Source organism: Polyodon spathula, chromosome 16, assembly GCF_017654505.1.
Source record: "Polyodon spathula isolate WHYD16114869_AA chromosome 16, ASM1765450v1, whole genome shotgun sequence".
NCBI classification, from domain to species: Eukaryota; Metazoa; Chordata; class Actinopteri; order Acipenseriformes; family Polyodontidae; genus Polyodon; species Polyodon spathula.
This window is the reverse complement of record NC_054549.1, coordinates 19,147,191-19,159,611: the sequence shown is the minus strand read 5'-3', so window position 1 is coordinate 19,159,611 and position 12,421 is coordinate 19,147,191. Positions and strand designations below refer to the sequence as shown.

The 12,421-nt window shown below is 40.5% G+C and overlaps 2 protein-coding genes across 3 annotated transcripts in view; one reads left to right on the top strand and one right to left on the bottom strand.

Annotated features, from left to right (window-relative positions):
- The window catches only part of LOC121328695 (integrator complex subunit 11-like), a 38,087-nt gene that overhangs the window by 23,972 nt on the left and 1,694 nt on the right, over window positions 1-12,421 (top strand). Inside the window, exon 17 of one of the 2 annotated variants that reach the window (XR_005951712.1) lies at window positions 3,628-3,745. Coding sequence is in view for 1 of the 2 variants with exons in the window: in XM_041273655.1 (XP_041129589.1) it covers window positions 3,628-3,693 (66 nt within the window). In the remaining variant the exon portion in view is untranslated. Of the gene's footprint in view, window positions 1-3,627; window positions 3,807-12,421 lie in introns of those variants that run through there. The other variant, XM_041273655.1, reaches the window with a different exon arrangement.
- LOC121328696 (lysophosphatidic acid receptor 6-like) lies at window positions 5,594-10,805 on the bottom strand. Its single transcript, XM_041273656.1, has 2 exons — window positions 8,964-10,805; window positions 5,594-7,848 (listed from the first exon to the last, which is right to left on the bottom strand). Exons 1-2 carry the CDS (start codon window positions 9,517-9,519, stop codon window positions 7,493-7,495), a joined length of 912 nt encoding a protein of 303 aa, XP_041129590.1. The 5' UTR covers window positions 9,520-10,805; the 3' UTR covers window positions 5,594-7,492.

Below are 12,421 nucleotides of genomic sequence, written 5' to 3'. Positions count from 1 at the left end.
ACCTATTTTAACATATCTTTTTCCTGTGATATATCCTATATTAACAAGGCTTGCTAGCAGTGGGAGACAGGGTGGCTAGCAGGTTATAGTATACTGGTAATAGTGAGTTATATAGTACATGGCATTGATTCAGTTAAGTATATTTATAGCTATACACATGTATTGCTCTCCTTTTTGGATGTTAATATGCACTTGGTTTGGTTTCCATTTTTTGCACAGAATATGTAATCTCTGTGTGCTTTATTATGCTGTTCAGTTTTTATGCTTATTTAGTGCATATTTAAGAATCCTATGAACTTCTCCATCTAGGAACCCGGTATCACTTAGAGCAGGGGTCTCCAGCCCTGGTCCTGGAGAGCCCCTATCCAGCAGGTTTTATAGGTGTCTTTACATCATCAATGGCTAAAGATCTGGAACACAGTGTTCATCTTGACTAATTAAGCCAATAATTGCTTCAGTTAAGTAACAGATTGGTTGAATGAAAGCCAGCAGCCACTGTAGCTCTCCAGGACCAGGGTTGGAGACCCCTGGCTTAGACTGATAAGCCCGTTGTCTATTTTTTATATAAGGTCTGCTTTGCAGTAGCCACATCAAATTCTTCAGTAGACTGTAAAAAAGAGATGGTTTCTCCTGCTTCCCAGTTAAAGCTGATTCCTTAGAACTCACCATCTTTCATTAAAGAAAGAAAACAAACAAAACAGAAGCAGTTTGGGAAGATTTTTTCTTTGTATGCGAATGAATGTACTCGTTCCCATTGAATTTCTGCGTATGAATGCGTCTTAATTCATAGCAAATCGAATTTTCAAAATAGTCTGCAGTGTTTTTGAAAGTCACATAATGGCTAAAACGTTTAAACGTTTCCTTTTAGCGAATCAACAGCTCCATTGGAAACAGCTGTGTGTCTCCAGACCTGCTGGAAATCAGGGGAGGAACCAATGAACAGCTGCAGTATTAAACGGACACATTCTCACATCCTGCCTCAATAACAACATCAGCATGTGCAATATTCACAATAATATTTAGTAAACAAGTGTCCAGTGTATTCCCGGTGCCTCAGGCGCTTGTGTGAGACTTAGCTGAACGAAGCATATATTTAAATATACAGTGCAGAAACTCTGAGAAGATCAAACAGAGATGTACCTACAACCCAAGCAGCCCACAGTGTCACTGTCAAGGAACTGGTTCCTCTGCTGGACAACTTTGGAAAATTGAGACGTAAAGGTGTCATATCAACAGGTATTAAACAAGATAGTACAAGTGCTCCTTCGCTATGAAAGGGCCTTGTATATAACGCTCCTATAGCATGTCCCCCAATTCCCTATAGTAGTGATTTCTCCAATATTTCTACAGTAAATAGTGTTGTTCAAACTGTAAACAACTTCTCAGTCTAACTTCCGTTTCTGTCTCTCCCTTTTGATACAGTATCTGAAATAAAGAAAAGCTGCGCTGGCACTTTATAACACAGACATCTTATTCAGCATTCGTTTTATAACTAAATAAATATTAGGCCTATTATGTGGTTATCTTTCCTAATGTATTTCCTTTTTTGCTGTGAGAGGAGCTGCGACTTCAGTCGAGACGCTTCAGTCCCACTCCGGCAGCCGAACCTGGGGCGAGCCCATTCCCTCTTCCCCTCTCCTGACCCGCTCTCCTTCTTGCACTTATTAGGGAGTTTATTTTATTTTGTATTTTATTCAGATGTGTGTTGAGTACTGTGGTGCCCCCCACCCTCTCCCCTGTTTATAACATTCTTCGGTTAAAGCGCTCGTATTTTGTGTCCCCCCGAGACCCGCGTTATAGCGAGGGAGCATTGTAATTACAACATGACTTTACAACATCAACGTAGTTACAGTACAAAAAATATACTTTTAATGTTCATTGGCTATTTCAGTTGATCAATGTCCCTTTTTAATGTTGTTTGGGAGAACACTTCATACACACCTGTCTTCATACAGCTTTCTGTTAGTTTGCACATGTTTTTTTTTCACTATTTACAACTAAATGTAGTCGCTCTTAACAACTGTCGACCCTAACCCTTCAAACAATGGAAGCAGAGGCAGACAGATCAGCCCTGCTTTGCTGTTTAAACATACAGCAACAATGTTGCAAAAAAACTCAATGAGTTCACATACCTTACCAGAAACTGTACAGTGTGTGTTTGTACAGGGTGTGTGTCTGTACAGAATGTGTATTTGTACAGTGTGTGTCTGAACTGTGTGTCTACAGTGTGTGTGTATTTGTAGTGTGTGTGTGTCTGTACAGTGTTTGTACAGTGTGTGTGTGTCTGTACAGTGTATTTGTACAGTGTGTGTGTTTGTACAGTGTGTGTGTATTTGTAGTGTGTGTTTGTACAGTGTGTGTCTACACGTTAGTTGCCAGTAGATTGATGAATACAGATATATTATTACTATGCAATAAATTCTGATAGACACAGATGCTAGAAGAAACTCGGTAAGTTCGAAGACAGAGGTTTAATCTTTTTCATTATCTTCAATTGAGTTTGTGTTAGTTTTCCTCATTGTTCTGGATGATATAGCCAGTGGGTATGTAAAGCTGGTGGTTTGTTTCAGAATTCGCTGTCACAGTTTCCACTCGTCTGCTCATATGAAAGCCCCTGGCGGGTGTCCTGTGGTCTGTATTTTCAGAACTGTAACTTTCACTCCACTCACAATGAGAATATGACTCTCATCTCACTGAGCACAATGTGTGACCACAGTCATATATAAAGTGAAGAAACAGCCATGCTTACAATGAACGCTTGTAGCTGAAGTGACAATGTAAGTGTTACAGGAAACGCATCACTTTACCTTTGCTGTACCCCTTGTTGCCAGTATCGCAGCATTTTATTTTTTCCCCATCATATTCCAGATTGTTTGGTAAATGAACTAGAGAATTACCTTTTTCGGCTTTACGCGAAGGTTTGATGAGAACATTGTTGTTTTTTTTGTTTTTTTTTCATGTAAATATCGCAGTGTGTCCAATTCATGCTGCATTCTGCAACAGTGCTGGTGGTGTATTGTGGGAATAGAAAAGCAGCCTTGTTGCAGGAGGGAGCGCGATCTGGGTACACTGCGGGAGGGAGCGCGATCTGGAGACACTGCAATGCTTAGAAGATTAGTTTTTTTTTCTCCTTTTAAGGCTGTGTTGTGAATGTTGAGAAATGTACTGCACAGGTGAGTCCTAACCTATGATGTGTGATTTACAGGTTTTGAGATTGTCAGCAATGTGTTTATTTAGAAATATACACTGCAGTACAGACAACGTGAGACACAGCAAAGGGAATTGAATGCGTTGCTAACTGTGCAGGGCGTTCTGTAGCACTTCACTTTATATGTCAACCTAGAATACTGCAGATCTCACAAAAACAAAATGTTGCATTTTAATATCTTGGATGCAAACATACTTAAACTTAGCTTTACAAGTGTTTAGGTTTCTCCAGTTGTGAAGCACCATTAGCATACACATGTCCTGCACTATAATTCAGACATGTGTATCCTTGTATGTTATTGTGTATTATACATGTTTTATCTGTGCCTGGTTGACAGACTCATTATGGCTTGGTTTCCCCGAGGTGGTGTATTTATGTATTTCTGATTTTTAACAGCTTCACAATCTCTTTCCTTTCAGGACGAGGAGCTTGGAGGCTACCTGTGTACTTTACTCAGAAAGGGATTGCCTCAGAGTACTGGCTGAGTGGCTGGACCAATCAAATCATCTGACGGGCTGAAGCTGACGTTCATTTTGTGTAAAATGTTTATTTTTTTTTATTTGTGTGGCTTTTGTAGTAAAAGAAATTCAGTTTGAAATGGAAATGTGTAGCGCTTCTGAATGTCAAAAGCAGGCACAGATCTGAGCCGCATGAGCTGAACTGCATTTGAGTTCAAGGGCTCCGATGTGCAGCGATTGTATATCTGTGATATCTACTGCAGCTTATTGCATTGGAGCCTGCCCTTGAAACTCCTGAAAAAGAACACTTTTCCTGCAGTGTAATTACATCATTAAAGTACATGGAACTACAGTATAATTCCAGAAATTCAGAAAGTCTAGATCTTTGAGAAACCAAATCTGTATGTAACAACTTTCTACATCATAAGCAATATATTAACTACAAGTAATATAGGTAATAGCTGCTTTTTATTTTATTATTGCTAAATAAATATACAATGTTATTGTTACTATTATAAATATGATATAAATTTGACACAAAGTAATATAATTACACATGCTGATTTTCAAACCAATACAGGAAGTCTAACACGCAGGGGTGATTGGAACAACCCATATAGATGTAATGCTGAATTGTTACATTGGGGGCTTGATTTTCCACTGGGAAACTTGCTCACGATATACATTTACAAAACAGTGGGCAGTAATGGAAAATACTGTCCTTGGTGTTTTGTCAAACATAATGTAGGCTTGCTACCTGTGTATCGAGTGCTGTGTTACACACCATTCCAGATACTGTGTGTGTCTCAGATAGAGATTTCGAGTGCTGTGTTACACACCATTCCAGATACTGTGTGTGTCTCAGATAGAGATTTCAAGTGCTGTGTTACACACCGTTCCACATACTGTGTGTGTCTCAGATAGAGATTTCGAGTGCTGTGTTACACACCATTCCAGATACTGTGTGTATCTCAGATAGAGATTCATAGAGATGATCTGTGTTGTAACAACAAATACAAACTGGTGACTTGGTCTGAAGATCACTGACACAAAGGGCAGTTAAAAATGACTTCTACTTTCAGCAGAGGCACTGAGCATAAAGAATTTTTTTTAAAAAGTGTGGCTCACCACAGCATTTACTTAGACACATCTCAGCTAAACAAAACCAGATCAGATATTATACTGCTCTACCTTAATTATGCACAAATGTACTATTAATTATTTAGAAGAAAAGGTTTGGGGTCTTGTGGCAAAGTGGTGAATACGTGCAGGTGAGTGCAGTGCAGAACGGATTAATTACACAGATGAATGATTTACAGGTGCAAGGGTGTTTATTAATGATTGTAATGTCCAGAGCCTTATGGCAAACCTGCAACCAATAACAGTGATGGAAGTGGTACAGCGGCATGTATCACTCCCACGAGTTTGACCCGTAACCCAAAGTCTGGTTCTTTCACCCACACAAAACACAGACACAGTTCCGACAGTGCGTGATTTTAGTGCTAGTGATGAAACGACAATTCCTGTAGTGGAAAGGTGAGTGGTGATGTCTGGGTTTTACGCTGGCCTGCGGCTGCAGCTCCAGATCGTGCTCAATATTCTATGTGAGAAACAACACAAGAAAGTGTTTTTACACAGAGGAATCGAACACTCACGGTTTTGTTACGGACAGTACGGGCTCCTTCTAGGTTGTTTATATTAACCATATGCAAAGGAACAGATCACTGAAGCCACGACCCCCTATTTATTCCTTCCCCCATGACCACTAGGTTAACGAGGGCATCCGCTCCTCCAATCCTCAGATGCCACGCCGTCTACCGTCTGGGTCAGTGAGCTCCGCCCCTTTCCTAAATAGCCAACTTCCACCTACCCTACGGAATAAATTGTCTTGACATTTGCTTAAGGTTACTCTGTCCCTTCATTCTAGTGCCCTCACAGGTCGGGAAGGAGATCTAACACCAAACGTCATTCGATCTCTGTCACAGGTCTTCAAAGCTGTAACCGCTGGTAAAAGCACAAGAACATGTAGGAATGAGAGGAGACCGTTCAGCCCATCTAGACTCATCCAGCTCTAGTAAGCTGATTGATCTGAGAACCCTATCAAGTTGAGACTAAAGGATACTGATTTTGCCTCAACACCATGACTAGGTAATCTATTCCATGTAGTCAGCATAAGAAATGGAGGGAGCCCTGAAGGTGTTCAGTGGAACTCTTTCTCTCGTTTATGTATCGTGAAGCTCTCGGTGGATTAACCAGCAGCAGGAAGAAGGAGAAAGTCAACAGGAGTTGTTTTAGTGGCAGTTTGTTTTGTTATTCAGAACAGATTGGAGTGCCTTTGCATGTACTATCTATGCACTATTCCTTTAAGGGTCTTTGTTAAAAAAATGAGGACCCTTGCCCATCCGTCACACTGCATGGTAAGCATGAGAAATGTATGATTTAGCGCCAGTCATAACATCTAATCATCCCAGCCAGTACAGACCCCTGTAATCCAATGGCTGTGTTTTGAGGACCCCCTGTAATTCAATGACTGTGGATTGGGAGCACCCTCTATCTACTGCAAGTAAAAACAGTGCCTTGTATTGCTAAAGATGGTAAAGGGGTGTACTAAAGAGATAACCCCAGTGTGTTTTCAACATACCTTTATGACATTGATTTACAGGCCCTTTGAAAGTTCAAGGCAGGGTCAGTTCTGAGTGGAGGGTTAATAAGCCTTTATGACATTATTTTTATTGCAGCATTTACCTGTCTGTCCAAAAATATTTTACTTGTACAAAAACGGGCAAGTTAAAATAAAGAGACCAGGCATATAACAATGTACTATTGACAAAAGGTTCCAGCACACCATTGACCTGTGGTCTCAACAGAGCTCTCAAACATGTCTTTTCTCTATTGACAGTAGGTGCACCACAGTGAACCCATTGACCTGTCCCCCTGACGCTCTCAAGTGGGTGTAAGTAAAAGACGTGTGTATTAGAGCTGCATAATTCAGCACAATAGGATTTCCAGCAAGTATGGTGTTTCTTACCATGCTGGATGGCCCAGGTCACAGTATATGGGTTGAATATGTAAAGTACGTGTCAGGAGAATTGAAATGCTAGTTTGTTTACTGATATACTGCTGCACTCAGCATTGGACATATTACATTTGAGATGCTTTCTGTTCACATGCATTGTCTTTGTAAATGTCCCTGTAGATGAACACATTGGGAAACCAGCAATGGCAGAGAAGCATTGCTGCAACACTGTTTAGTACACACTTGTGGTGAGGGGAGAGAATGGGTTACCTGGCCATGTTGTTGATGCTGGATCACTGGGATCCTTTCAGACCTAACGATACGTTTGAGATCAATCAGCTACTAGGAACCAGATGAGCATTGATGGGCTGAATGGCCTTCTCCCATTTATAATGCTGTTATATCCAGGACGGTGTGAAAGGAAAAGAAACAAACATGGGGAAGCTTACAATGGGTTTTATTTGTATTTATTTTTCTATCACAAGAAAATGTTTGGAACTACAAAACCTTAGCCTGACACTGATTGGGCTACAATGAATCTTTGAAATAGTTCCATTAAATTTTTCATTTGTCGTGTGGGTCTCACAAACATTTCCTTTAGTACAGGAAATGTATCAGCTGGATGCCTTCGTTGCAGGTACAATGATCTGCTGCTGTGTAACCTCCATTTTAACTCAGCAGGGTCTTTTGCCTAAAAGCATGTTTACTGGCTGAAAAGCATGTCAGGCAATAGAGAAAGCAGCTTGTTGTTTATTCCTCATGAGTGAAATAAACACAGCTCCCTGTATCTTCCTGTGTAAGCATCTAGTCTCACACTTCAGGAAACTCCACTTGAATTTCCTGGTTTGCGAAATAATACAGCACAGGATCCAGACAGCTGTTACAGCTGACAACAGCCATGGTGACTCTCCGCATCTTGTAGATCCCATGAAGGAAAGAGCAGTTGACGATGATACGAAGCCTGGACAGGTAGTAGAGGAGATGGGTGATGCTGTATGGGAGAAAGCAGGTGACAGAGATGGTGAGAATCGGGTAGATGATGCTGAGGGCTCGTCTGCTGCTGGGGGTTGTGATCTTGGAGATGCGTTTGAGTAACAGCGGGTAGCAGATCATGGTGATGCTCAAAGGGATCGCAGAACCAAACAGCAGAGCGCATATGTTGTAAGCTTGTAACGATCACTCTGCACAACTGAGAAGTCAATTTCATGAACAAACGGTTTATTGTTGTAAACTATAATGTAATAAATGAAATATAATGCCAACAAATTATTGCAGATAACAGTTAGTGGAAGGTACAGGGGAGTAAGAAAGTAGTGAATTAAACAAACATCCAAACAAACTAACACTAAAGCTAAATGAATGCGGTGTCCGGTGGGCCGCCAATAAACCACCCCCCCCACACACACACACACAAACACCACCACACCAATACAAAACAAACACACCGACAGGCAAGAGACAAAGGTGAATGAATAATTATACAGGGAAAACAATTACAAAGACAGTCTTGATGGCAATGGATGATAAATGAAATTTAGGCCTAACAAGTCCAGTGAAGCAATGCACATGAAATCCAAAGTAACAAAAGAACAAAACCAAAATTACAGGAACCAAAGTATCAAAGGAAAGTAGAAAAAACCAGCAAACAGAAAAGGAATAATCTCACCAACAAATAATGAAGTCCCAAATAGAGTCCTGTACTGATGATGGTGGATGAAGGTTGATGAAAAAATAGCAATCGTTGAAAATGGCGAGTCTGCCGAGTAGTACCGGGTTGAATGGTGAACAGCCGTTTGGAAAATATCAGGAGGATTAGGAACAAAATGAAGACTGAACACACTACAAAAAAAAAACAAACCCTAAACAGACCTTGAACAGCAACTAAACTTAAACATGTAACAGTGTAAACAAAAAAGAAAGGTTTAGACAAAGTACAAGATTTTGAAGAGAGTGAATGGATGCACCAGTAGTTATCTATAATAGTTACAGTTACTCTGATAATTAAGTAATATGCTGTTTGTTTGTAAATGGATTCCTCAAGAGAAAATTGAGTCTTTTCTTGGCCTGGCAGCCAGCTTTAATACCAGAGCTGGCTTCCAAGACGTTCTGAGATTGGAGGAGTGGATAACTGAATGAGCCAATGGGGGGGGAAAGGATGAACAGAGGGTGAAAGCAAGGAACTATGGGAAATTGAGTTTAACCTGGCCAGGCTACTGTCTCTAATTAAAGGGACAGGTGGGTGAAACTTACACCCACTTCAATGGAGCAAGTGAATTGCTACAAGCTGCCATCCGGTGAGTCCAGTCCTCAAATGAGAAGTTCTCAAAGCACCTGGTGGTGTTACCCTCAGATGTGCTGTCCAGTGGACCGCCAAGCAGCAAAGGCAACATTATACTCACTGCGATGAACCAGACGCACAAACTAACCACTAGCGTGAGGCGCGTGTATCTGATTCTCAGGTAAGTGTGGGGATACACCACAGCAATGTAGTGGTCAATGCAAATACATGTAAGGAAGGTGATGCTGATGTAGATATTAGTGAAGTACAGAGTCCCAGTGATCCTGCAGGCCAAGTCCCCGAATATCCAGTTGTTGTGGTTGAGGTGGTAATGAATTCTGAAAGGCAGGGTGCACAGAAATATAGTGTCCACCACAGCCAAGTTGGTAATGTACACATCTGAAGAGCTGTGGTTTGTCACTTTGCAAATGAAGAAGTAAAGAGCTCCCAAATTGCCAATCATTCCCAACACAAACACCACACTGTAAACCACAGGGAAAAGATAGTACTGGAAGGCAGCAGTGGCTGTACTGTAAGGTTCATTTTCAAAAGCTGACATGTTTCAGCTAGTAATTCACAGATGATGCAGTGGACTCAATTACTGGAAGTGTGAGGATGCTGGCTCTGCTTCAAGACAAGATTCATTCAGGCACACTGTACTGAAGCTGTCCAGGAAATCTCCTGAAAATAAAGATGAGAATATATTTAAAAAAAACAATAAACAGCATAGCTCCTCTCGAGTGTTAGAACCCAGTCTCCTATCTGCCTGCTTGCCCCTTATCCACACTTCAAAACAGTTATAAGGGCCAGTAACATTGCTCATAGGCAACCACAGTAATGCTATCTTCCTCATTCTCTAAGGCAACAGTACTAACCTGTGACTCTTTCAATCTATTCCAAACCAGAACTTGTTCTAACAAGTTCCTTATTGTCTGAATTGCACAGCACTTGGGCTCAGATACAATATGCAAGACCTGTTTGCCTCTTGCACTGCACAGGAAGAGTTCTGCTGATATTTTACCCGCTAATAAATAATAATGTGTGAAGCATAAATAAACGTACAGTGGCAATGTTTCCATTCGTTTTGAGGTTCAGGTTTGTCTAATAAAACACGTGTACTGAAAAGAAGGTCTCAAGTTTTAAATGAAAATATAAATAGTAAAATCTGCTTCAATTTAGTGAAATTGGTTGAATAAACGTCTTTGTTATTAACTGTGTCTATCAAGTAGAAAGATTTTAATTTTAGGTTATTGATAAGTGAAAAAATATTTCTTGGTTTCAGAAACAGCGTTTTGCATTTGAATGGGAATTTAAATAGATTTTGTACAGTTGAACGCTATCAAATTAAAGTTCTAAGGAACACTAATTTCAATATAATATTCAACTGATACAAAAACAGGATTTATGCTTCTTAAAATAGTCCGTGCATTTAATCACATGAAATGCAAGGCCAAAGTGCTGTCAGAGAACTACATTCAAATTGTACAACTTGCCTGAATTTGAGAGAAAACCCATGATTATACATATGTAGTTCTTATTACCAATTCTGTTTGATCAAGTCAAGCCAGAAGGCAGAACCCTTTGTATTTTGTATTCAGAAATGCGTCAATGAGCAGTGTGTGTGTTTGCCTCCTAACTTCCTGAAGTACTAATGATGTTTTCATTGTGTAAACTGCCTGCAGTCAGACTTTATTATATCTTTTTGTACAAAACTAGAACCTGGGCGTTTGGGTTACTGTAGAACTGAAGTTGAAAGTAATGCTCTAGTTAAATAACACTGTGTAACAAATTTGGTATTTATTTTTTTGTTCCTGTGTAGTAAGTGTTATTTCCTAATTGCTTATGCCTCAAAAGTATAGAAAATGGCTATTATTCCCCACAAACTTTGCTTTTGTGACCAGGACAGTGATATTTCAAAATAATCATTATGTATTTATTTAACATGTATTTATACTAAAGTAATACAAAAATGACCACAAAAGATTAGAAGTGAGCAGTTTTTCGAGATTTACGATTATACTGTATTTACAGTATAATCGTAAATTGCCTGTATGTGGCATGGTAGTGATACCAGGATACCCTTACCGAAGAGTAAGTACCGAAACTGCTCTGCTCCGGATTGTAAATGATCTTCTGCTTAATTTTGATGCTGCTGCTCCCTCTGTCCTTGTCCTACTTGACCTAACTGCTGGTTTTGATACCATAGATCACAGCATTCTTCTTGACCGCCTTCAGAAGTATGCTGGGATCTCTGGAACCTGTCTCTCTTAGGTGTCCTCTTACCTATCTGGATGCATGCAGTCTATTTTCTTTGATGGAAGCAGTGCTGACACAAACCCGTTCATTTGCAGTGTCCCTCAAGGGTGTGTTTTTGGGCCTCTTCTCTTCAACATCTACATGCTTCCTTTGGGTCACCTGATCCACCAACATAGCCTCATGTTTCACTCCTATGCAGATGACACCCAGCTCTACCAAAAACTAGACCCTGGATGTCCTTCTGCCATGGTCTGGCTCTCAGCTTGTATCCAAAACATCGAGGCCTGGATGCTGCCAATTTTCTTCAGCTCAACACTAACAAATCTGAACTTCTAATAGGATCAAAAACTCAACTCAAGAATCTCAATATTGCTTCCTTGAATCTTGGAAACTGTCTGCTGCTGCCTTCCCTCACTGTATCAAGCCTTGATGTACTTCTGGATAGTAACCTCTCCTTTGATGCCCAAATCTCCTCTGTAGTCAAATCCTCCTTCTACCACCTCTACCACCAGGTCTGTCCCTACCTTTCCATGCATTCATCTCCTCACGACTCGATTATTGCAACTCTCTGGTGGTATTCCATCACGCGCCATAAACCAATTGCAGCTGGTTCAAAATGCTGCTGCTAGGATCCTTACCAGATGTAAAAAACATGATCACATTAAGCCATTTTGCCCAGCTGCACTGGCTACCTGTAAAGTCCAGGATTACTTTCAAAATTCTCCTGCTCTCACACAGGTCCAGAGTATCTCTCCAACCTACTGACCCGCTATGTCCCTGCCTGCAAGCTGAGGTCCTCTGACTGGCTTGCTTGTCATACTCAAGCAAAAGTGCACCACACACGGTGAGCGTTCTTTTAGCTTCATGGCCCCGACTCTCTGGAACTCTCCCAGCTTTAGTGCGTGTCGCTCCCACAGTTGCTCGCCTCAAATCAAGTCTTAAGACCCACTTGTTCTCTCTTGCTTTCAATGCTCTTTAGCCTGATATCTGTTATTAGCTGCTGTCTAAATTGCTATTTCAGATTTTTCATTCCATCTTATTCATATGACTTTGTATAACACACGCATCCACAATATTTAGAATATACTAGCCTAGTATTTAATGTATTTGCATTTATTTTCACTCTGCCCTGTATTTCACTGTATTTATTGTATTGTGCATTGATCCTCACTATCTTGTAAAGTGCTTTGTGATGGTGGTCCACT

Bases quoted from the DNA above. Each gene is read 5' to 3' on its own strand.
- LOC121328696 (XM_041273656.1), bottom strand. From the start codon at position 9,519: ATGTCAGCTTTTGAAAATGAACCTTACAGTACAGCCACTGCTGCCTTC. The intron at 7,849-8,963 runs GTAGCAATTCAC...GATCGTTACAAG, and splicing joins GACTCACCGGATGGCAGCTT to CTTACAACATATGCGCTCTG.